Here is a 24822-nt window from a genome sequence, read left to right as displayed (position 1 = left end):
TTTCAGAGACAGGCCAGGTAGCACAAGCGACCATCTGCTTCTCTTGTAGGTCCCCTCTGTGTCCGGGCCATGGGGCAGATGGGAGCAGCGCCTGTTTGGAGTCCCTTGGGGGAACTGTTACCTCGATCGCTGGGCTTAATGTTAAGAGTATTTTATATTTTGGTGTCTGCTGAGGGGTGAATGGTGATGGGCAGAGTCGTCTTGGCTACTGCCATATACTACAATGGCCACTTTCCATTTATCTGTCTTGGCAGGTGGGCTAGGCTGTAACAGTTTCTCAGCCAGCCTGGAGCTATTGAGAGGTGTCCTAGCACAGGAGAGCCCTGGGGTGGTAATGGGAGGGCAGTGGGATATTGGAGAAGGCATCCCAGTAACCACGTAGGGATAAAATTTCATTATGGCCTCTACATCCTGCCCTTTCAAACTCCACCTGCCCAGAGCTGGGGATCTGGTGGTCCAGGAGGGAATGCCCAGATCCCAGGCGTTACGGGCATGGGGAGAACTGGTGAGGAAAGTTCTTTGTCGAACATAGACCAGATGGGTGTCTGTTTGCTCTCAGTCCTGCTTGTTTCATTGGAGACTTTGTTCTGTATTGGCTAAGGGAAGGTGAAGGAGGATGTGTGGCTAAGCTGCCTGCAGTGACAGTCCCAAAGATGGACTTTTAGAGCGGGGAACCCTGGGACAGAATGAACTGGGATGGACCCTATTTGCTGGGGTTTCTATACGATCTGAGTGAGCCTAGCATTGGGGTCTCCAGGGTGCCTTGCTGCTCCCACTAACTGCACCTTTCCATTTGGGCTTTCCCAGGAACTGAACAAGCGGCTGACAGCCCATGTGTCGTCTTTCCTGAATCGCTTGAGCAACCTGATGTGCCCTTTGCTGGAAGGAAGGGAGAGTGACGGCAACTCCTTTTCCTGCCAACAGACCGCCAGCAAACTCACCATCCATGTGAAAAGTGAGCTCTCCGGGCTACCCTTCTACTGGGATTTCCACTGCCCTGCGGCTGCTGTGGAGATGGTGAGGAAAGGGCTCTGCAATGTGCCACGTGCCTGTCCCTCCTGCTGAGACGCTCAGCAAAACTAGCCAGTCACTGATGGCGAGGGGCTGCAGCGGGTAGCGGGAGCTGAGTTAATTGATTTTAAAAAATCTTGTGGAGGCTTTGGAGTTACCAAGGTGTGCACTAACTGCCTGCATCACCTGGTCTGACCCTTGTTCCCCTCCCCTCCTGTGTGACACAGCCACTTACTGCTTCCTGCTCAGGTCAGACTGTCAACTCCACCAGCCAAGGACTATCTCTTAGAGTTGCCAACCCTCCATGGGTAACAAATATTTAATAATGGGCTCTTCAGCCTAGCAGACAAAAGTAGACTACAATCCAATGGAACACAGGCCACATATTAAAGTTTAGTCTTTAATTAAAGATAATGTCATGTAGTGAAACCTCCAGGAATTTGTCCAACCTTCCTATCTCTGCCTGTGTGTGTGCTGCACCCATCACAGCAGGACCCTGACCCTGCACCACAGCAATCTCAATAAGCCTAATGGTAAAACAGTGCAGCCAGTGGGAATGAGCACCACGCTGAGTGTTAGAAGGGCCTGAGTTCTGCCACTGGCTCTGCCACCGACTCATTATGTATCCTTGGCCGAGTCAGTGCTTTTCTCAGTGCCACAGTTTCACCTCCTGTGGGAAAGAGAATTCTCCCCTCCCCCGCCTCCCAGGGGTGTTGGGGGGGGATTCCTGAGTTGGTGTCCGTAAAAGCCAAGTACGCTGCTTAGTCCCTCCAGGGATGGGGAAGGAGCTGAAGAGCTGCTGGGGCTGTGTAGCACTGTTCCCTAGAGCCACTCGTAGATACTAAGGCCAGAAGGGACCATTGTTGAGTATCTAGCATAGGCCATAGTGCTGCCTTGTATTCATTCCTTGCATTAATTATTTGAGTGACAATAGCATCTGGAGGCCTCTTCCAGGAGCAGAGCCCTGCTGTGTAGGGCTCTGTACAAACACAGGGTCAGAGATGGTCGCTGCTCCAAAGAGCTTGCCATCTAAGTGAGATACAACAAGTGGACGTAGCAAGCAAGGGGAGCTGGGACAAGGATAGTCATTAACATGAGGGCCCACCACACCACCTGTCTGGAAGAGGGAAGGGATCTGAAGATGTCCAGGGTGGCTGCTTTATGGACTAGCTCAGTTCCCTGTGTATGGGTCACCATGGAAGAAAGTGCAATGGGACTTGTGGGCGAAGCTGGTGATGAAGCCTGGCATCGCTGGTGGGGTGCAGTGGTGGGGTTGCATGTTGAGATACAAGCGAGGAGGGAGAAGCAGGGAGAGGCATATGCTTGGTTCCTTAGGTGTTGATCTTGTCCTGCAGTCAAACCTCCACTGGAACTCTCAAGCTAAGCAGAGTTTCATCGTTTCCAAGGCCAGAAGTGACCATTGTGATCATGTAGTCTGACTTACTGTCCAGCACAGGTTGGAGAATGCCCCCCACAATCATTCCTAGAGCAGATCTTCTAGAGAAGCAGCCAGTCTTGATTTAAAAATAGTCAGGGATGGAGAATCTACCATGTCACTAGGTAAGTTGTCCCAGTGGTTGATCACTCTCCCCCATTAAAAATGTACACCTTATTTCCAATCTGAATTTGTCTAGCTTCAACTTCGAGCCATAGGATTGTATTTTACCTTTGTCTGCTAGACTGAAGAGCCCGTTATTAAATGTTCGTTCCCCATGTAGGTACTTACAGACTGTGATCAAATCATCTTTTAACCTTCTCTTTGTTAAGCTAAATAGATTGAGCTCCTTGAGTCTGTCGTTATGAGGCACATTTTCAAATCTTGTAATCATTCTGGTGGCTCTTCTTTGAACCCTCTACAATGTAAGTTAATGAGGGCCAGGTCTGGGACGCAAGTCCTAGTCTAAGGAATGTGGAGGTGAAAGGAGGAATGGGGTGGCTGGCTCAGTAAGGAGTAGGGCCCAAGTGTGGTACTAGGTGGCATGTTAAGCTGCAAGGAGTGGGAGTGGGGGTGCTCTGTTCTTGGATCCAGTGCTGACCCCAATGCCTTTGTGTGGTGCTAAGCAATGCTCTGCTGCTAGAGCTCTGTGTTTTGGTTGAAACATAAAACTGAAGCTCTGGCCACCTGGTAATGAAAGGCGCTTTGGCTTTGCAGCTAACAGTCCAGCTCTTATAGAGCTTCCAAGTGGCTTTGTTCTCTTCCCAAATCTCCTCCTGCAGTTTCAGCTGGGAAACAAGGCTTGCCTACTTCCTGCCAAACTGTTTTGCAGCACTGCTTGATGTTGTCTTATTGGAGGCAGCTGATTCTTTGGTGAGGGATATGATTCTGGTCTGTGCTTTTATGTCCCTTGATCTTTGTACAATGCTCTGTGTACCTGCAGATTGGAAGAGGCTGTCTGTTTGAGGTAATTACTTTTAGTAGGTGGCACCATGCAAAGAGCTTGGAGGCTTCAGTCTGAGATTCACAACTGGGACTAGAAAGAAAATCAGGAACCAAGCACAGCAGGTGCTGGGTTAGTTAGGAACACAAAGGGCCAGGCCGGCCCAGAGCAGGGCTCCTCCAGCCCAGTTTCCTACCTCTGAGAGAATCCAGTCCTAGCTGCTCAGAAGGAGGTGCAGGGAACTCTGCGGTGGGCAGTGATGGAATGTCTTTCCCTAGGTCAGAGACTGGCACGTGCCCTGAAGAATGAAGGTTTATAGCCCTGCTAAAAACATTTGGTTTAAAAAACATCCTTATTTTTGTAACTGTGGATGTTCCCATTGTCCATATAAATAGCTGATGCTGCTTTGATGATTTCTTGTGGCAATGAGTGCCACAAGGCTAATTAAGTGTCTTATGAAAAAGCATTTCCTTTGATCAGTTTTGAATTCACTGCTTTTCAGTTTAATTGGATGTAGGAGTGTGTAAAGGAATAAAAATTTGGTTGCTTTTGGAGGGGCACCTTCTGTGCCCCCATGGCCAGAGGAGCTGGCTCTCTCCCCCTTGTCCCTTTCTAGCAACTGGAGAAGCTCACTCTCTCCTGGCAGCCAGAGTTGCTGGATCTCCCGTGTGGCCCCAGGGGTGGAGGAGCCGCCCTAGCCCCATTACTGCCCTGGCTCCAGAAGAGATATGTGGCCCCCACTGATGGGTGGCTTGCCTCTGCTTGTCCTCTTGCACACACCCTTGATTGGACGTTCCCTTGTTCTTTTATAGAACAAATTGGCCTGTGAGGGCTTCACTTCCAGCATTCTCAGTGGCTCTGCAGGTGAGAAGTGTATTTGTTCACAGTGATATCCATAGGGAAAATTTGGGGCATTCTCTACTCTTACATACACTTGTCTTTAAGGCTATGTGTTCTTTGTAGCTTGATTAAATTGTAGTGGTGTCCAGTGTGCACCAGAGGGTGCTGTGCACCTAACTAATAATTGTTGCTAGTCAACAGAGGCAGCTCAGAAGCAAGTGATGGATTTGTGACTTGCCCTAGAGAAGCTGAGGCAGCTGTAGCTGGTAAGGGGCCTCCTAGGCAGGTTGTGAGTGCCGCTTGCTGGGACAGTGCATGTGAATGTTCTGCTCTACTGCAAGATTTGCTGTAATACAATTTACAAAACAAACTCCCACATCTGTTCACCATGACTGTGGAAGGGTGGGACAGGGCAGCTAGCAAGAGGACAGGATGAGGCTCCCTGGCGGGGCCCCTTTAAAGGGCATTGGCCCTTTGATCAGACCAATATTGGACCTGCCTGAAAGTTCTGATGTTGGGGGTTTGAAATATCTGCACTTAAAATTCTCCCCTTTCTCTTTAAAAAGAGCAGAGCTGGGGTCTCAGTCCCGTTGCTAGTGGGACAGATGTCCTCAGAATCCATCTGTGTGGTGGGCACCTGTTGACTCACTGGCAATGCCAGGCACTGAAAGGGTGATGGGGCTGGACAGAGCTCACCACACAGGCTCATCCTCCCTAGCAGAGTTGTAAGTTGTTGTCTGTGTGCAGGGGTGGGGCTTGCCCAGGCTCTGCCTTTCCTGGGGTACATGGAGGAGTCAGTCTCCAGCCTGCCAGTGCAGCTCCTTTCACCAGCCCTGAAATCCTTTTACAAAGAACAAATGAGGCATTCCAAAACCCGCCCCGTCTGTCAGTGCCCTCTGCTGGCTGTCCAGCAGCAGGATCTTCCCAGAGCCGTGTCCCGTTTTGCTGGTGCACAGGTGGAGAAGTAACGAAAAGGAGCCATGTTAGCTCTGGTTCCATTAAGAACACAGGATGTGGGGCAGACCCATGCTGCTCACCTGGGCCAAGACACATGGCCCTGGAAAGACATTCTCTTGCCCTTCAAAGAGAGTATGAATCCCACAGCGTTATCGGAGTGATAGAGTGAGCTGTGAACCAGCAGCTGCTGCTGTCCTGTTAGTTCATATTTTAATTAATGTTTGTAAAGCACTTAGGCAATGGGAAGCACTGCATAATGCTAAGTGCTACTGTTAGTAATGCAGGAACGGGGCCCAGGTTTTGCTCAGCCGCTCACCAAGAATCTGAGGCCTGTGCCGAACTGGCCTAGAATGGAGCAGATTGCTCCCTCCCTCAGCTCTGCAAGTGGAGGGATGGCCCATGGGGACCACAGCTCCCAGCATCTTGACCCGAATGGAGGCCGCATTGCATTTTGGGACCTGTAGTGTCCATGGCTTGAACCTTTGGCTGTAAGAGGAGGGAGCTGCAGAACTCAACTCCCCAACTCTCTGCAGTGAGTGTGCCATGGACGCAGGGCCTCTTGGGGTTGTGGTGTCCTGTGAGTGACGCCATATTCACCGTACCCCTATGTCAGGGGCTTGGGTTTGCTGATAAGAATTCACAGAATGAGTAGGGTTTTGTCAGACAGGCTCTGAGGGCCCATTGGGCTCTGCTGCATGGGTCTTGCCCAGGCTGTCCCACAGATGACAGTGGGGGGGCTGTTCCCTGTGTCCACCTCACTGGAGTTGCTGGGTGAGATGGTCCATTGGGAGCAGAGCTCGGCCTGGCCTGACTTGAACCCCTCTGACATGAGGGCCAGGAAGCTGCAGAGAGAGCGTGTCCCCTGGAGAAAGTGCCCTTGGTGTGTGGCGGAGCAGGGTTCATCCAATGCACACTGAGGAATAGAGCAGGACCCTCTGCACTGAGAGGCCTTGAGCAAGGATGAGGTGGCCTGGGCTGGGTAGATGGGTGCATGGGGGGCAGCAGCAAGGGCCTGGATAGGATTTGGGGGTAGAGATTCCTCATGCCTTTGATCTCATCTTCCTGTGAAAGTCTCTCAATTTCCTCAAGCTGCAATTTGACAGCACAGTTCCTTTTATTTTTTAGTCACAGCTATGTCTGTTTCCAGTACCAGAATTCACATCAGGGGCTTGGGGGGCATGAGGCTCAGAGGGTCCTGTTTGTGCTGCTTACAGAAGTTCTCATTGGGCTGATCAGACTGAAGGAGTTCACTGTTGTCTCCTGCCACTCCCATAGCTGTCTGTGGAGTTGGAGTGGGTCTCTTATATTGAACCTTCTCCACCATATGTCCATCTTGTTCCTCACTGCCTATGCTGTTTTGTACAACATCTCTTGCTGGGAGAGGCTGAGACTGGGGTAGATGGAAGTTATCCCACAGTCAGAGCTCCTGCCTCCTTCTCTACAGCTCCTCTCACAGCCAACATTTCTATACCATTCCCTACAGTGCCTCCTCCTGGGAGAGGCAGGAATGGCAGAGACCTCCCTGCGCAACCAGTGCACCTGATTTGTTCCATAGAGTGCCTCTTGCTGGTAGATGCTGGAATGGCAGACAGGCATTCCTGTGATTGGTGAGCGCTGAGAAGTGCTGAGTAAACACTGGCTATAGCTGTTGCCAATACGTTGCTGCTGTCGACTGACCTGCTTCAACCGCTTTTGTTCTAGAGACAGTTTAAGTGCCCTTCTTGGCCTTCCCTGTTTTGTCTTTCCCACCTAGATTTCCCGTCATCTTGTGCGGCCCCTCATCAGGATGAGCCTGGCATTGCAGTACCAGCTTCAAGAGCTGGCATCTCTCCTGGTACAGAAGGATGTTGAAATTGAAGACTACAGGGAGAGCGGGGCTGCTCTCAGCAGAGGTACGGAGGGCTGTTCCACTCATGGGGAAACCAGGGCTGGAGAGAGCAGGGAGTGAGTTTCCTTCCCTGCACAGGGTTGGCACAAAGTGCTCAGTCTGGCTATTACCCAGTGAGGCTTGTGTTTCATGTTCAGCTGCTACAGCAGTCAGACAGTAGCCAGAAGCCTTGGGAGTAGTCCCCAGGGGAGAGGTGGAGGAGGAATGGACGTTGACCAGTAGCCGAAGGACTTGGGAAGTCGCCAAGGGGCTCTTTGCTTTACTTAGAGTACCTGGCTGTTTACCAGGAGCCTGGATCCAAAGCCAGCTAGCGAAGGAACTGGAGCAGAGTCAGGCTTTTTTCCCACATGCAGTAGCTTGCAGAGCACTTGGAGAGGAACCAGGGGCTCCCGGCTCTTTCCCTGGAAGCTTGGCTGTGCGCATGGGTCTGTTTCCAGTGTGGAGTCTCTGAGATGTGAACTAGGGGCCTGGGTTTAATCCCCAGCTGGCAGAGCACAGTGTCCAGAGCGAGGTGATATAAGGACTGTCAGAGCTGTCGCTGATGGGTGGAGTCCCTGGGTGATTAGAAGGAGTGCTGGGTCCTACCCTCAGCTGGCGATGCCGCTGGCATGTGGATTGGGTTCACAGCTGGCAGAGGCTCTGCACGCCTCGGGCTGGAGGGCAGTGTTAACGGGGTTGGGGGGAGGGGGATGCTCTGCTTTTCACCAGCATGGCCTGATTTCCTCAAAGAGCCTCCCTTGCACATCAGAGGGCTTCTATGGTCCGGACCAGCTCCCCAGGATCCACTAGGTACTGGTTTAGTGCTGCTTGTCTGACACACTGCTCTCTGCATGCCTCACAGGCCTGAAAACGTTATTTCGTTGGTTATTTATACAGCCCCCTTGGTAAGTGCAGTGCTGGAAAGTGATGTCAGGTACTCCAGGCCCTGTAATCTCAGTGCCACAAATGCCTGCTGGAAGATGAGAGGTGACCTGAGACCTTTAAGGATGACTGGAAAAAGGCTAATGTAGTGCCCATCTTTAAAAAAGGGAAGGAGGAGGATCTAGGGAACTACAGGCCAGTCATCCTCACCTCAGTCCCTGGAAAAATCATGGAGCAGGCCCTCAAGGAATAAATTTTGAAGGACTTAGAGGAAAGGAAAGTGATGAAGAACAGTCAGCATGGATTCACCAAGGGCAAGTCATGCCTGACTAACCTGATTGCCTTCTGTGAGGAGATAACTGGATGAGGGGAAAGCAGTGGACATGTTATTCCTTGACTTTAGCAAAGCTTTTGATATGGTCTCCCACAGTATCTTGCCAGCAAGTTAAAGTAGTATGGGCTGGATGAATGGACTGTAAGGTGGATTGAAAGCTGGCTAGATCATCGGGCTCAGCGGGTAGTGATCAATGGCTCCATGTCTAGTTGGCAGCTGGTATCAAGTGGAGTGGTCCTGGGGCCGGTTTTCAATATCTTCATTAATGATCTGGAGGATGGCGTGGACTGCACCCTCAGCAAACTGGAAGGAGTGGTAGATATGCTGGAGGGTAGGGATAGGATACAGAGGGACCTAGACAAATTAGAGGGGTGGGCCAAGAGAAATCTGATGAGGTTCAACAAAGACAAGTGCAGAGTCCTTCACTTAGAATGGAAGAATCCCATGCACTGCTACAGACTAGGGACCGAATGACTAGGCAGCAGTTCTGCAGAAAAGGACCTAGGGGTTACAGTGGACGAGAAGCTGGATAGGAGTCAACATGTGCCCTTGTTGCCAAGAAGGCTAACGGCATTGTGGGCTGTATAAGTAGGGACATTATCAGCAGATCCAGGGACATGATCATTCCCCTCTATTCGGCACTGGTGAGGCCTTCATCTGGAGTAACTGTGTCCAGACTTTTGGGCCCACACTACAAAGAAGGGATGTGGAAAAATTGGAAAGTCCAGCGAGGGCAACAAAAATGATTAGGGGGCTGGAGCACGTGATTATGAAGAGAGAGGCTGAGGAAGGATTATTTAGTCTGCAGAAGAGAAGAATGAGGGGGGATTTGATAGCTGCTTGACTACCTGAAAGGGGGTTCCAAAGAGGATGGATCTAGACTGTTCTCAGTGGTACCAGGTGACAGAACAAGGAGTAATGTCTCAAGTTGCAGTGGGGGAGGTTTAGGTTGGTATATTAGAAAAACTTTTCACTAGGAGGTGGTGAAGCACTGGAATGGGTTCCCTAGGGAGTGGTGGAATCTCCTTCCTTAGAGGTGTTTAAGGTCAGGCTTGACAAAGCCCTGGCTGGGATGATTTAGTTGTGGTTGTCCTGCGGTTGAGCAGGGGTTGGACTAGATACCTCCTGAGATCCCTTCTAACCCTGATATTCTATGATTCTAAGGCTTGCGCATCACCCCAGGAATAGGGATTGTGCAGCGCGATTCCCATTGCGCAGCGACACCTGCTGGCCTCCCTTGCGGGGATGGGTGTAAGTAATGGCAGTGTACGACTTGTGCTTAGAACTCAGGTTAGCACATGACCAGACCAGACTCTGGCTTCCCTCTGGTGTTGCTGTGCTGGATCTTCAGGGCTCAACATGAGTCCAAAGAAGCTTATTTGTGGGTGTGGAATGAGCAGGTATATGCCTGATGCAGGAGCCAGCAGAGGGCTTGGGGGGTGTCATTCTCCCAGTCACTTTGTGCCCACCCAACACCTCAAAGGGGTTCCTTAATATGACATGAAGTCTGCAAGGGCTTCCCCTGCAGAGTTTGTCCCATTGTTGGCAGATGAAGCGAATCACCTGAACCACTCTTGAGGACAGTTCATTAGTGGTGGTGGAGAAATGATGGCTAGGAGCTATGCAACAGGCAGGCAAGCCGGGTATTGGGACCAACCCGGTGGTCTCGCTGGGGACGCCCTCAGAAGCCCAAGTGCAGGGTGTCCACAGAAACGGCTGGCTTTCTTGTTTGTCCAGGAGTTAGGATAAAAAAAGAGGAGGCGCTCCTGCCCTTGGGTGATGGCATATTATAATCTCTCGCCTTCACAATCCTCCTCAGGCAAGAAAAAGGAGTTCCACAGGTTGATCTGGGCGCTGTGTGAAGAACTTCCTTTTATTTGTTTTAAACCTGCTACCCATTAATTTCATTGGTTGCTCCTTGGTTCTTATATCATATGGGACACAAGTAAGATAACTTTTCCTTATTCACTTTCTCCACACACTCATGATTTTATAACACTCTACGCATATTTCCTCTGTCTTATTCTCTGTCCCTTTTTAATTATTCCTAACATGCGGTTTGCTTTTGCACATTGACTGAATGTTTTCAGAGAACTATCCACAATGATTCCAAGATCTCTTTCCTGATTAGTTGTAGCTAAATTAGCCCCCATCATGTTGTATGTATAGTTGGGGTTATTTTTTCCAATGTGCATTACTTTACATTTATCCACGTTAAATTTCATTTGCCATTTTGTTGCCCAGTCTCTTAGTTTTGTGAGATCTTTTTGTTCTTTTTTGAGTGATTGCTCATATCAATTCCAGTTAGGTGTGTGCGTGCGCCGCGTGCATGGATGTCAGAAACTTCTTCCCTAGCAGCTAGCCGTGGAGCCGGCTGGGGGTCCCCCTGGAGTGGCGCTGAAATGGCCATCTATATAAGCCCCTGCTGGCCCGACCCCTCTTCATTTCCTTCTTACTGCCTGTGACGGGTGTTAGAACAGTGATCTCTTGTCTTATCAAGAGCTTCACTTATCCCTAGTGTTCTCTTATCTTGATTGTTGATTGATTGTTGGTAGTTAGTGTTAAGTGTTAATTATAGTTTAGCTGTTGAGGGCAGTCTCCTCAACAACTGCCCTGTGGGGCCCTGGGGCATGCCGTCTCAGGGCTTCAAGTCTTGCAACAGGCCCATGCCTACAGGTGACCCCCACGATTCCTGTCTCAGGTGTCTGGGGGAGGGCCATCAAGTGGACAAATGCAGAATTTGTAAAGTGTTCAAACCTCAGACGTGTAAAGAGAGGGAGATTCGTCTTAGGCAACTCCTCAGGGAGTCGGCCCTGTGGCCCTCTCAAGACACGGGCCCGAGCGCCTCAGTGTGGAGCGCTCCGCCAGCAGTACCGTCTTCGGCACCGCAGAAGATCCCGTGCTCATCTCGGGACCGGTGATCTCCCGGGCCCCAAAAACGCCCGCCTCGGCACTGCTCTCATTCCCCGGTTGCTGCCAAGAAGCAAGCTGTGGGACAATGCCTGCCTAGTGCCCAGCAGGGGAGAGAAGCTGCTGGCCTGCGCCTGCTGGGGACAGAGAACTCCGGGCCCACAGGCTGTGGGCGCCAGTGTTCTCTGTCCCCAGCAGGTGCAGGGCCGTGGCTTAAGCCAAAGAGAAACCGCGGCCCCGTGCCTGCCGGGGACAGAGAACTTCGGGGCTGCAGGCTTCATTCTATGTTAAAATAAGAATAATAAATATATTTGGACCAGCAGTTCAACAATGTTTTACTTTTTTAAAATAAACAGTTTTCATCTTATTTATGATATTTATTTTGTAAAACCTCCTTAATTTTTCTTACAGATAGATAAAAAAGAGCAAATTCACATGGTAAGGTGAAAGAGTAATTGCTGAATAATTTAATACCTTTTACATGTAAAATTACCTTCTTCTTCGAGTGGTTGCTCATATGCATTCCATTTAGGTGTGTGCGCACCGCGTGCACAGCCATCGGAGAAACTTTTTACCCTAGCAACACTCGGCGGGTCGGCTGGGGCGCCCCGCCCCCTGGATGGCGCCATCACGGCGCCGATAATAGCCCAGCCGACCGGCCACTCTTCAGTTCCTTTCTACCGCCCGTGTCGGGTCATTGGAAACAGTGGAGTGCAGTTGCCTGACCTCCACATTCTTCCCTAGCTACTCGCTTATCGCTGTTTTTGTTGTTAATTGTTTCGTTTACATAGTTAATAGTTAGAGTTGAGTAAAATAGTTAGTGTAGTTTTATTAGTTTTGGCGGGGTCGGAGACTTTCCCTACCCCGCGCCCAGTACCGAAGCCATGCTGGCTCGCCGGGATTTAAGCAATGTTCGGCCTGTTAATCGGCCGATGCCGACAGGAGATCCCCCGACTCCTGCTGAAATGCTGGGAAGTCGCACTTACGTCTAAGTGCCCCATCTGTAAGCATTCAAGCCGCGTACCCAAAAGGAGCGGAACTTTAGACTCAGACCGCTCCTCATGGAGGCACGTTGACACCGGCACCGCTACGAGCCAGCAAGCGGATGAGACCGCTCCCCGGCACCGTCCACGTCCCGGTACCGGTAAGGCTCCTCGGCACCGGCAGCACGCGACGGCAGGCAAACTCCGCCGCGCTCCCTCTCTCCGAGGTCGACGTCGGCCAAGCCTCGGACGGACCTTCTGCAGCCGCCCAGAAGCTAGACTCGCCTGAGGCAGACCCGGCCCCGCACCACCCCGGTTGCGGCGCCACCAGATCCGGCACCCGTTGACTCCAGCCCGCGCGCGCCATCTAGTCCGGCGCGCAAAAAGCTCCCCGGCACGAGCCGCGGTGCGAGCTGCGTTGCCTTCTACACCGAGAGGCATTTGTCGGCAGCACGAAGAACGCTGATTGCCATCACGGAGCCGGCACCTCATGTACCTCCGGTACCGCCTGATTCTGTTATGACCCCTCCAAGGGCAAACCACCTTTTTCTCGGCCGCCGTCCACCACTGCTCCGATCAATCGCTCCGAGATCTCGGTCTCCTCGCCGCCTCTTCACGGCACCCGCTCCCAATCCGTCGCACCGTTCACCGCGGCACCGCTCCGAGTACGCACACCGCTCACCATGCGCCACCGCTCCCAATCGCGGTCACCGTTCACCGCGCACCGTCACCGCGCCCGCAACCGCTCCGAGTCCGGGCACCGCCCCACGCACCGCTCCATCGCGGCACCGTTCTCTCATGGCACCGCTCCCAATCGCGGCACCACTCCGCGCGCCTCGACACGGCTCCGCTCGCCTCGGCGCAGTCTACAACCCGCTCCCCGTCCCGCTATTCGCGGCACCGGTCGAGCCCCGGCACCGCCACGCAGGCCGATTCTCCCAGCGAGATCTCGCCGTCGAGGCTCTGAGGTCCCGGTCGACCTCCCGGCACCAAGCCGGGCGAGGTCCCGTCAGCTCCACGTACCGCCCACTGGTCCCCAAGACTCGGGTCGGCCAGGTCCATTGGCACGTCAGTGCCCACCTCTCGCGGCCCCTCCGTGGCCGTCCGGTCAAGAGCTGCTTCTCCAGGGCACAGGTAGCACTATAGCCGGACCGAGACGCTGACTTCCCGTGGGACTCTTCCACGACAGTCGCTCCCATGATCCCGCGCAGCAGGCAATGGGCCATGTGGACCACCCTGGGCTTACCATCAGGCCCAGGTGCTCCCCTGGTTCTTGGCCTCTGCACCTGCTCCACAACGTCGGGCACCAGAGGACTCCCATATCCCGTCCTCCTCCAGAAGAACGGGAATCATACCTCCATCCTCTGCACTCCCCGGTCTTTACTGCAGGACCACAGGAGACCCTGCCCAAGACCCTTTGTCCGGGCGTATCCTCCTCCTCTTCACCCGATGAGGCCGTGGCGGGCTCCTCTTCTCTCAGGCCCCCGCCATCGACTTGCGCGACCCACCAGGACCTCCTTCGCCGGGTGGCCCTTAACATAGACCTCCCGGTGGAGAAGTGGCGGAGGTTACGACCCGGTTGTCACTATTCTGGCTGCCGATGCCCCGACGCGCATAGCCCTCCCCATTCATAAAAACTATACAAGCCACTACCGATACCTTGTGGCAGTCTCCAGCATCCATCCCCAACAGCAAAAGGTGTGGAGCAGAGATATATGGTCCCTCCAAGGGTTGAACACCTATATGTGCACCCCACCCCCTCCTCGTTAGTTGTCCAATCAGTTAACGAGAGGAGCGCCATGGCCAGCAGGCGCCGGCACCAAAATCAAAAGAGGCTAGGCACATGGACCTTCTAGGCCGTAAGGTCTAATCAGCAAGCGGATTACAGCTCCGAGTCGCCAATCAGCAGGCCCTCTTAGCCGATACGGCTTTAACACCTGGTCAGAGGTTAGCCGCTTTACAGAGTTGCTGCCCCCGGACTCACGCCAGGAGTTCGCAGCCTTTGTAGAGGAGGGCAGAAGATCGGCAGGACCTCCCTCCAAGCTGCCCTGGACGCGGCCGACTCGGCTGCGTAGACTGTAGCCTCCGGAATTACGCTGGGACGGATTTCCTGGCTCCAGGCCTCCACCTTACCCCCAGTACTGCAGACCACATTGCAGACTTACCCTTTGAGGCCGGGGTTTGTTTTCCGATAAGACAGACCCTCACCTTCAAAGCTGAAAGACGCAAGGTCACCTTGAAGTCGCTCGGGATGCACACCCCCGTGCTCAACGGAGACTTTAGGCCCCAAGCCCGCCGCCTCTACTTCCTGCCTCGAAACAGGCAGGACTTCACCAGGAGGCGAGGTCGGAGAGGCGAAACGCCAGTCTGGCCCTCAGCGGCCCATTCTCAAGGCCCCTCTAAAGCCACATCAGGGGCCAAAAGCAGCTTTTGAAGGTACGCCGGGACGGTCGATACCAACTCTCTTGGATCTCTTCTCCTTTCTCCAACGCTTTCCCACTCCTTCCGGCGTGGTCGCAGATTACTTCGATCAGTGGTGCTGCGCACAGTAAAGCACGGATACCACCTCCAGTTTGCTTCATCCCCACCTTTCGCCCCCCTCCCGGTCCTCTTCAGGGACCCTCTCACGATCATTATCCTCTGGCACGAGGTACAATCTTCTCCTCAGTGCAGGAGCCGTAGAGGAGTCCTGCTGCCGAAAGGGGAAGGGTATTTACTCCCGCTATTTCTCATCCCCAATCCAAGGGAGGCCTCCGACCAGTTCTAGATCTGCGGACTCAACAAATAGGCTACGCAAGTTGAAGTTCCGCATGGTCTCCCTGGGAACCATTATCCCGTCCTTGGATCCTGAGACTTGTACGCCGCCCTCGACATAAGAGACGCGTACTTCACATAGCCATTTTCCCGCCACAGGACGTACCTTCGGTTCACAGCAGCAGACACCACTTTCAGTTTGCTGTCTCCCTTGGCCTGTCTACTGCCCGAGGGTCTTCACGAAAGCCATGGCCGTCGTCGCCGCGACCTGCGCAGACAGCAGATACATGTCTTCCCATACCTGGACGACTGGCTCATCAGGGGCACCTCGCACGCCCAAGTCCGTAGCACGTCTCGGTAACCAAGGCTCTTTGTCCGCTGGGATCCTCCTCAATGCGGAGAAGTCCACTCTCAATCCGATGCAGAGACTGGACTTCATAGGAGCGACACTGGACCCTCCCTTGCCAGAGCCTACTTGCCTCCAGCGGCGCTTCCTAGAGCGTCACTTCCACTCGTCCGGCTCTTGCAAACAGCGATATGAGCAACACATCTCGAAGAACAACAGTTACAGGGGTAAGTAATCTTGTCTTTTTTATCTTATGGATTAATATATTATGTATATTAAATGATATTTTTCATATTATTTAATGTCCAAATACAAAATAAGCCTTGAAAAATTGTTGACACCTGCCACACTCTTCTGAAAACATGAATGTGCTACTGGCCACAAAAAGGTTAGGCACCACTGCTGTGGGAGGACCCCCTGTCAGGGTCAAGACAGTTACCACGGTCCCGATGGAGCAATAGCCCAACCAGTCCTCTAAGCAGGCCGCCTTGCTTAGTTCTCTTCAGGCCAGCCCTGCACACGGGACAGTGCAAGTAGAAGAGATCACTTTACTGTCCACGCTGGACACCTTCGAGGCGGCGAGAGGTCTCATCAAGATGACGGCTCCGGTGCCTCTAGTCCCAGCACCGGCCCCAACACGAGTCCTGGTGCCATCCAAGGGCAAATCGGCGATGTTCGGACTGTCAACCCTCAGGCCAGCATCTCCTTGCCACTCAAAGTCCCAGCACCGTTCTGAGTCCCTTCACTGCCCCAGGTCCCAGTCTGACTCACGGCACCGGTCAGACTCGCTGCGCTGGTCCTGCGGTCCCAATCCTCGGAGCCCTTCCCACTTGAGGTCACTTTCAACTGCACGAACATGGTCCTGCTTGAGGTCCAGGTCACGATCAGTGACCTCGCGGCACCCCTCGGACCGACGCAGTGTGCGTCCCTGATCCCAGCGTCAATGATCGCCACGGCACTGGTCTGTGGTCCACTATTGATCAGCATCTCAGCACTGTTCTCCATTGCGGCACCGCTTGCCATCGTGGTACCGCTTGCCATCGCGACACTGGTTGTGGTCGTGATCAGCCTCACGGCGCCGATGCCTGCTTGACCTGCGCCTCCCAAGAGACTCGGTGCTGCCTTCTTTGATCCACTCCCACACCGCCCCTCCTTGGCTGTCACGGTCCCAATCCCCCTCTGGCAGGTTGGAGAGAGCCTCTGGGGTCTCGGACATCCCTCATTCTTGCCCAGGGAGCCTTGGCCAAGATCCACCAGCGACCCACAGACAACCCCAGTGGCAATTTTTAACACCCTGGGCATACCACCAAGCCCAGGGCCGCCGTCTCAGTCGAGCCCCAGGCCCCCTGAGGCAACTCTAGCTGTCCTCCTGACCTGGATCAACCTGTGGAGCCAGCGCCTGCGATAGAGGCTTCCCCTGGTCCCCAGGAGGAAATACCCATGGCCGACCAGGATGTTACATCTGTACCGGCCCTCTCAGTGGAATCGTCCTTGTCTTCTCTGATGAGGCTATGGCTGGCACATCCACATCTGGGCCACGCCCGGTGGAATTTAGGGTCCTCCAAGAACTATTGAGGTTCATGGCCCTCAATATGAACCTCCAAATTGAGGAGGTTGTGAAGGATGAGGACCCCATGGTGGACATTCTGGGCCTGGAAGGGCAATCTAGGGTGGCCCTTTCCATAAATAAAGTCATTCAAAACAACGCCAAGACTCTCTGGTAAACCCTGGCCTCCATTCCTCCCACAGCTAAGGAGGTAGAAAGAAAGTACTTTGTCCCCACCAGGGGTTATGAATACCTTTTTACCCACCCTGCCCCATGTTCGCTTGTGGTGGACACAGTAAATGCCAACAAGAGACAGGGCCAGCAAGGGCCTGCTCCTAAATCAAAGGACTCTAAACGGCTGCACCTTTTTGGGAGAAAAGTTTATTCTACTGGGGGGTCTCTCGCTGTGGATCGCTAACCAACTGGCGATCCCCAGTAGGTACAATTTTAACTCTTGGTCTGTGGTCCTCAAATTCCAAGACTTTCTCCCAGCAGAGGCTCGTACAGAACTGGGGGCCATTGCTGAGGAAGGTAAATTGGTTGCTAGGACCTTCCTCCAGGGTTCCCTCGATGCTGCCGCTGCATAACCCTCTGGTGTAGGGAATCACTGTGTGGCAGAATGCCTGGCTCCAGTCCTCCGGCCTCCCGCCCGAGGTTCAGCATACCATCCAGGACCTCCCTTTCGATGGCCAGGACTTGTTTGTGGATCAAACCGATTCCCGCCTTAAAGGACACAAGAAACACCATTAAGTCCGTAGGTATGCATACTCCGGCTAACCAAAGAAAGCCCTTTAGGCCACAGACCATCCAGCAACGTCCTTTTCCCTCCTAGAGCAAGGCAGGACTCTTCTCATTGCAGAGGTCGATACTCTAGACTGTCTCGCGCAAACCACTCCCCCTCCCCTGGGCAAGGTCAAGGACAGTCTAAGTCACCCCTGGGCCCTAAGTGCCATTTTGAAGGTGTGTCGGAGGACAGACTACGAGTTCTTACCCCGGACAGTTACCCCTTTCTCAGTCGTCCATCCCGTTTCTACCATGCCTGGTCCCTTATTACCTCGGACCTTTGGGTCTTCCGCATGGTGCAGACAGGATATTCTATCCATTTCCACTCCATCCTGCCCTCTCACCCTCCTTCCCTGTCCCTCTTCAGGGACCCTTCTCACGAGCAACTCCTCATCCAAGAGGTTCAATCCCTCCTTGCCCTAGGGGCAGTGGAGGAAGTGCCTCAGGAGCTCGGGGCAAGGGTTTCTACTCCCGCTACTTCATTGTCCCGAAGGCAAAGGGAGGCCTAAGACCTATTCTGGACCTCAGGGAGCTCAACAAGTACTTGTCAACCTAAAGTTCTGTATGGTCTCCTTAGCCCAGAAGTCCCCAACGCGGTGCCTGCAGGCGCCATGATGCCTGCGGGGGCATCTAAATGCACCCGCATCCTGGCCGGCGGTCGAGCATCTGCCGAAATGCTGCCGAATTTCTGCGGCATTTCGGCAGCGATGCCTCTCGATGACGCTGCTTGCTGCCGACAAGTGACGTCATCGAGAGGCATCTCTGCCGAAATTTGGCATTTCAGCGGATGCTCGACCGCCGCCACGGTCGCCAGACGAAGAGGTTGGGGACCACTGCCTTAGCCAATATCATCCCTTCACTGGATCCGGGAGACTGGTATGCTACTTTCGATATGAAAGATGTGTACTTTCACATTTTGATTACTGTGCCTCACAGACGTTTCCTCCGCTTCGTGGTGGGCAAGATGCAGTATCAATTCACAGCCCTCCCGTTTGGCTTGTGCACAGCTTCTCACATCTTTACCAGGTGCATGGTGGTCATGGCCGCTTTTCTTCGCTGACACCATGTTAACGTCTTCATGTACCTAGACAACTGGCTTATACAGGGCCAGTCTCACCATCATGTCCAGTCTCAGGACACATTCACTTGCTTTGGTATCATGGTAAACCTCACCAAGTCCATCCTTGCCCCTATTCAAACAATTGAGTTTATAGGTGCAGTCCTGGACGCAAATCAAGCGAGGGCTTTCCTTCAAGAAGCACAGTGCCTGGCTATAGCATGCTTAATTACCAGCCTCTGCAAGTTTCCCACCACCACAGCAAGGCAGTGCCTCAGACTGCTGGGTCACATGGTGTCCTGTACATATGTGGTGCAACATGCCAGGCTAAGACTCAGGCGCTTCAGATGTGGTTGGTGTCTGCCTGTTGACTGGGATGCAATAGCCCAGAAATGATCCTCATGGTCCCGAAGTGCACACTCAACTCCCTGCAGTGGTGGCTGGACCCCCAGATGGTGGGTGCCGGGGTCCTGTTCTATCCCCCCCAACCCACCCTAACCCTGGGTACAGACACATCTGCCCTGGGATGGGGAGCCCACCTTGGGAGCCTCACAACGCAGGGCTTATGGCACGAAAGTGAGCTGTTGCTGCACATCAGCATCAAAGAGCTCAGGGCGATACGCCTTGCATGTCAAGCCTTTCTCCCTCATTTGCGGGGCCACTGTGTAGCAGTCCCAATGGACAACACCACAGCCATGTTCTACCTGAACAAGCAAGGCAAAGCCCAGTCATCGCTGTTTTGCCAAGAAACCCTCCTTCTGTGGGACTTCCGCTTAGCCCACTCCATCAGCCTTCCAGCTTCGTACCTGCTGGGTGCCCAGAACTTTCTGGTGGACAGCTTGAGCAGGTGTTTTCTTACCCACGAATGGTCGATACACCCAGCTATCATACTTTCCATTTTCCGCACCTGGGGGTCTCCGAGTTGACTTGTATCAGAGGGGTAGCTGTGTTAGTCTGGATCTGTAAAAGCAGCAGAGAATCCTGTGGCACCTTATAGACTAACAGACGTTTTGGAGCGTGAGCTTTCGTGGGTGAATACCCACTTCGTCAGACTTTGTGGACCAACAGAAAGTGCCCAGCTTTGTTCCTTCCGGGGTCACAGCCCGGGCTCCATAGCAGACGCCTTCCAGATCAAGTGGTCGGGCCAGTCGCTTTATGCCTTTCCACCATTCCCACTGGTTCACAAGGTGCTCCTCAAGGTCCGCGGGGGCAAGGCAGATATCATACTGGTAGCCCCTGCCTGGCTGCGTCAGTGTTGGTACCTGACCCTGCTGGACCTGTCAATTCAGGCTCCCCTGCGTCTCCCTCGCAGCGCCGACCTCATTTCTCAGAACCACGGTTGTCTCCCACACCCGGACCTTCAGTCGTTCCACTTCACAGCCTGGAGGATCCGTGACTGAACCAGTCTGAATGTGCCTGTTCGGATTTGATAAGGCGGGTGCTTCTGGAAAGTCGCAAGCCGTTGACTAGGATTACCCATGAGGCTAAGTGGAAGAGGTTTTTCAGCTGGTGCACTCAGCGGCAGGTGCTCCTGCTCCAGGCTTCCATTCCATGCATCTTTGACTACCTGGTGTCCTTGAAGGGCCAGCACCTAGCCTTTGGATCCCTTAAGGTCCACCTTGTGGCCATTTCTGCATTTCACCCAGGCGCGATGGGATGCTTGGTGTTCGCACACCTGGTTGTGTGGCGTTTCCTCAAAGGCTTGGAGAAAATCCACCCTCCAACAAAGCCACCCGTGCCTGCATGGGACATTAACTTGGTCCTCTCCTGCCTTATGGGCCCTCCTTTCGAGCCGCTGGCCACCTGCTCTCTTCTCTCTCTCTCCTGGAAGGGCACCTTCCTCGTGCCATCACATCCGCACATTGAGTGCCCGAACTACGGGCTCTCATGTGTGAGCTGCCCTATACCATCTTCAATAAGTCCAACTAAGACCTCATCCAGCCTTCCTACCAAAAGTGGTGTCCCGCTTCCATGTGAGCCAGGGTGCTGCATCCTACTAGTTTTCTACCCAAAACTGCATGCTGACCTACGTGAACCACGCCTCCATGCTCTCAACGTTAGAAGGGCATTTGCCTTCTGTATAGAGCAGACAAAGCCCTTTTGTAAAACAACTCAGATGAAAGGCACCCCAGTCTCCTCTCAGTGAATATCTTTGTGGATCACTGGTTGTATTCGTGGTTGTATAATCTGGCAAACGTCCCTCCGCCTGCTGTTACGGCTCACTCCATGGGAGCTCAGGCATCATCAGCTGCCTTCCTGGCACACATTCCTCTCCAGGAGATGTGCAGGGCTGCCACGTGGGCCTCGGTTCATACCTTCACGTCCCACTATGCCATCGTCCAGCCCACTCTTGGGATGATGCAGCCTTTGGCAGAGCGATTCTTCAATCTGCGGTTCCTTGATTCCGACCCCACCTCTGAGGCAAGGCTTGGGAGTCAGCTAACTGGAACTGATATGAGCAATCGAAGAAAAAACGGTTACTTACCTTTCTGTAACTGTTGTTCTTTGAGTTGTGTAGCTCACATCTATTCCATCCCTCCCACCTTCCCCTCTGTCAGAGCAGCCAGCAAGAAGGAACTGAAAGGGGGTTGGGCCGGCAGGGTCTTATATAGATTGCCATTTTGGCGCCATTCCAGGGGGCTCCCCAGCTGGCCCGACAGGTAGCTGCTAGGGAAAAAGTTTCCGACATCCTTGCATGCGACGTGCGCACACACCTAACTGGAATCGATATGAGCAGCACATCTCAAAGAACAACAGTTACAGAAAAGTAAGTAACCGTTTTACCTTTTGACTCTGGGTCTTCAGAGCAGCATGGTGGGATGCCACTGCAAGGTGCTGGGGAAGATGATGGTCCTCGCTCTGAGGCAGTAGTCTCTGGGTGAGTTCTGTGCTTGAAGGAGTGGGAGCAGAGGGAGACCCTCCTCCATCTCAGCTGGGCTGCAGAGGAAGGTTGGAATGGCAGTCTCCATTTTTCTGACACACACCAAAATGTATGTGTTTGCCTCTTGCTGCTGCTGCTGGTGGTGGTTCTAGGGCAGCACAACGGCTTCCAGTGGGCTGGGGAGCAATAAGCTTAGGCTGAGGTGCAGGCAATGATGGGGATTTGGGGAGAATGCTATCTATAGGCTGCTGGGAGTTCCAGGTGCAGGTAGCCTCATCCTCATGGTCAGTGCTAGCCAAAGCCTTCAGCATTTCTGTGAGGTGCTTACGCCTCGCTCCTTGGCTCGTGTGCTAAGAGGGGGCCCACTGTGGAAGTGCTGCTCTAGGCAGCCAGAACATCTCCCCATCCATTTGGGGACAGTTGTGTGGGAGATGGGGGTGCCTCTCCCCAGGAATGTAATGGCAGCAGTCATTCCCAAGCCCCCTTGCTGCAACACAGAGTCACTGGGAACAGGGAGCTTCACACTGCAGGGTACTCCTCACCCAGCCATCCTAGGGAGCTGACCGTAGGTCCTTGGACTTGTCTGCCCTGGGCTGGGAGCTGTGTTTGCTGAACTGCAGGAAACCCTAAAGGCTGGAGCATGTTTCCAAACTTGCAGACAATGCTGAAGCCGAGTTTGCCTAAGGGGCCTTTGAAACCCTGTGCTGTCTCAGGGCAGACAGCTGTAGCCCCAGTGAGGATGGGGCTGCTTTGCTGAAAGGGCGACTGTCATTAGGAAGGGGCTTTCTTGTGGTGGTTTCCCAGCTGACCGCTGCTGAGGTGCAAATCTGCCCTCATTCAGGCCTCAGGGACTGTCTTCTTCATGTTGTCATGGTTACTAATGGGTTTCCCGAGATGGTTTTCCCACCACCCTGAGTGACCTGGAGGACTCCTGCTGTGTCGTCATGTCTTGGCCCTGTAAGGATTCTGCCTTTGGCGGGACACAACTGAGAGTATCAATTCAGGACAAATTGCTTAGAGCAGGGCAGTCACAGCCCAAGGCTGGGGGTCCTTCACTACTGAGGCAAACCAAACCAGCCAAACAGAGAGGACTTCGGTCTCACCCCACTGGCTAACCATAAGTCATACAAGCAATTCCCTTAGACTCTCCAGTTACCTAGTATCACCACCAGCACCACTCCTTGTGGGGATGAATGGTTATGAAAACCAATACCCCAGTAAAAGAAAAATGGTTCTCTAGATCCCAAAGAACCAAGCCCCAGACCAATATGCAAGTCAGATCTTACCCATAAATCATGCTGTTGCCAATCCTTTAGAATCTAAAATCTGAAGGTTTATTCATAAAAAGAAATATAGATGAGAGCCAGAATTGGTTAAATGGAATCAATTACATGCAGTAATGGCAAAGTTCTTGGTTCAGACTTGTAACGGTGATGGAATAAACTGCAGGTTCAAATCAAGTCTCTGGAGTACATCCAGAGCTTGGATGGGTCATTCAGTCCTTTGTTCAGAGCTTCAGTTTGTAGCAAAGTTCCTCCAGAGGCAAGAAGCAGGATTAAAGACAAAATGGAGGAGATGCAGCTTCCTTTTATAGTCTCTTGCCATGCAGCCTGTGCTTCCTTTGTTCCAAACACAAGCTACTCTGCACATGGCATGAAAACCCCCTTACAGTCCTGTCCATAGGCCTGTCCCTGCCTTGCTGAGTTACAAGGTGTATCTGCCTCTCTCAGTGGGTCAGTTGTGTCGCTGATGGTCCTTAATGGGCCATCAAGTAGGCCAGGCAGAGCTAACCCCAACTTGTCTGGGGTGTCACCCAGAAGCACAGCACAAGTGTGAAATACAGACAGTCTACAGCCAATACTTATAACTTTAAATACAAAAATGATCCATGCACATAGAGTGCATAATCATAACCAGCAAACCATAACCTTGTCATAGACACCTCACTTGACAACCTTTGTACAATGTTTGCTGCAAATATATAACAGTAGTTGCAACAATGATCTATATGGTTGCAGTTCATGTCAATGTCACAGGACTGGAGAAATGTCTGGGCAATGCTTGTCAGCCACCAAGCTCTTCTTGGCTGTAATGCTTTCCTAATGGGCCCTGGTGCCAGGGCTGATGAGTACTGGGGTTCCCTCTCTCCTGACGGGCGCTGCCAGTGTCCTGTGTAGGTATTACATGGCTTCGTAGCTCCCCCAGGTAATTCAATAAAAAAACCAGGCACTCTCTCCTTTCATCTCCCTGTCACAGAGAGTGCAGGTAGTGAGCTGGAGTGTTTGGCCAGGCTGGTGCTGCTGGCCCTGCTCACACTCCCATCTCTCTTGCAGGACGCCTGAGGACCGAGCCCTTCCAGGAGAAGTCGTTTCTGCAGAAGTTTGTGGATGAGGTAGGGAAAGATGCTGCTGTGTGATAGTGCAAAGAGGACCTGGGTGTGTTTATGTTAACACACCTTGGCCTACTCATCTTAGTGTGGCCCAGCGCCCTGGGCCATCAGCCGCTTGTCTTAGCATGGCCCAGTGCCCTGGGCTGTTGCCCACTTGGCTTAGTGCGCTGTGGTATGCAAGGGGTAGCATTGCCTGGTGTGGTTAGTGACTTTTGAGCAGTGTGTTGAGGCAGATAAAGCCATGGCTGGCTTGAGCCAATGCAGCGCAATGGGCCTGGGTCCCACTCTGGTCCTGAGGTGACAAATCTAAATGAGCAGCTGCTGCCTTTGCAATTTCAAACACTTGCGTCTGTCTCTGGGGTTATGTGGAGAGGTGGCCTGTTGGGAGACTAGCTGGGACCATCCTGGCTCTCCCTTTGTGACTGAGCCCTAAAATAACATCCAGCTCAGTCCTTCTCCCCAAGCTGGGTTGCTCCTAGGGCTTCTTTCCCAGCCCTCTCAGCCCACATCCTTTATCCTCTCCCTCTCCTGGAGCTGCTCCCATCTTCCTTCTGTCCAGATGAGTAATGAGCAACCCACCTCCATGAGTCAGCAGAACCCACTTAACACTCCTAGTAGGATCGACAGCTGGTGGTGGGGACTCTGGAAAACTCTGCCATGCTGCTGCAGACAGATGCCTAGCATGCTCCTACGGTGACCAGACAGCAAGTGTGAAAAATTGGGATGGGGGTGAGGGGTAATAGGAACCTGTTGTGACAAAGTTCCTCCTCTACCTTGGTGGGTCCTGCGCTTATTGGCAGATTTGCTCACCTCAGTGATCTCCCCCACAGTCTGGATCAGCTCCTCCTGTGTCTGATCAGGAGTTGGGAGGTTTGGGGGGAACCTGGGCCCACCCTCCAAGTTC

At 53.0% G+C, this 24822-nt stretch overlaps 1 protein-coding gene across 3 annotated transcripts in view; it reads left to right on the top strand.

Annotated features, from left to right (window-relative positions):
• NHEJ1 (non-homologous end joining factor 1) overlaps positions 1-24822 on the top strand; it is a 166473-nt gene that overhangs the window by 3984 nt on the left and 137667 nt on the right. For all 3 annotated transcript variants that reach the window (XM_032791661.2, XM_075070339.1, XM_075070340.1), the window contains exons 3-5: positions 808-1017; positions 6940-7078; positions 23863-23921. In XM_032791661.2, coding sequence (XP_032647552.1) covers positions 808-1017; positions 6940-7078; positions 23863-23921 — 408 coding nt within the window. The remainder of the gene's footprint in view (positions 1-807; positions 1018-6939; positions 7079-23862; positions 23922-24822) is intronic.

The sequence above is a fragment of the Chelonoidis abingdonii genome, chromosome 10, assembly GCF_003597395.2.
Source record: "Chelonoidis abingdonii isolate Lonesome George chromosome 10, CheloAbing_2.0, whole genome shotgun sequence".
NCBI lineage: Eukaryota > Metazoa > Chordata > Testudines > Testudinidae > Chelonoidis > Chelonoidis abingdonii.
This window is presented reverse-complemented; position numbering and strand designations above follow the sequence as displayed.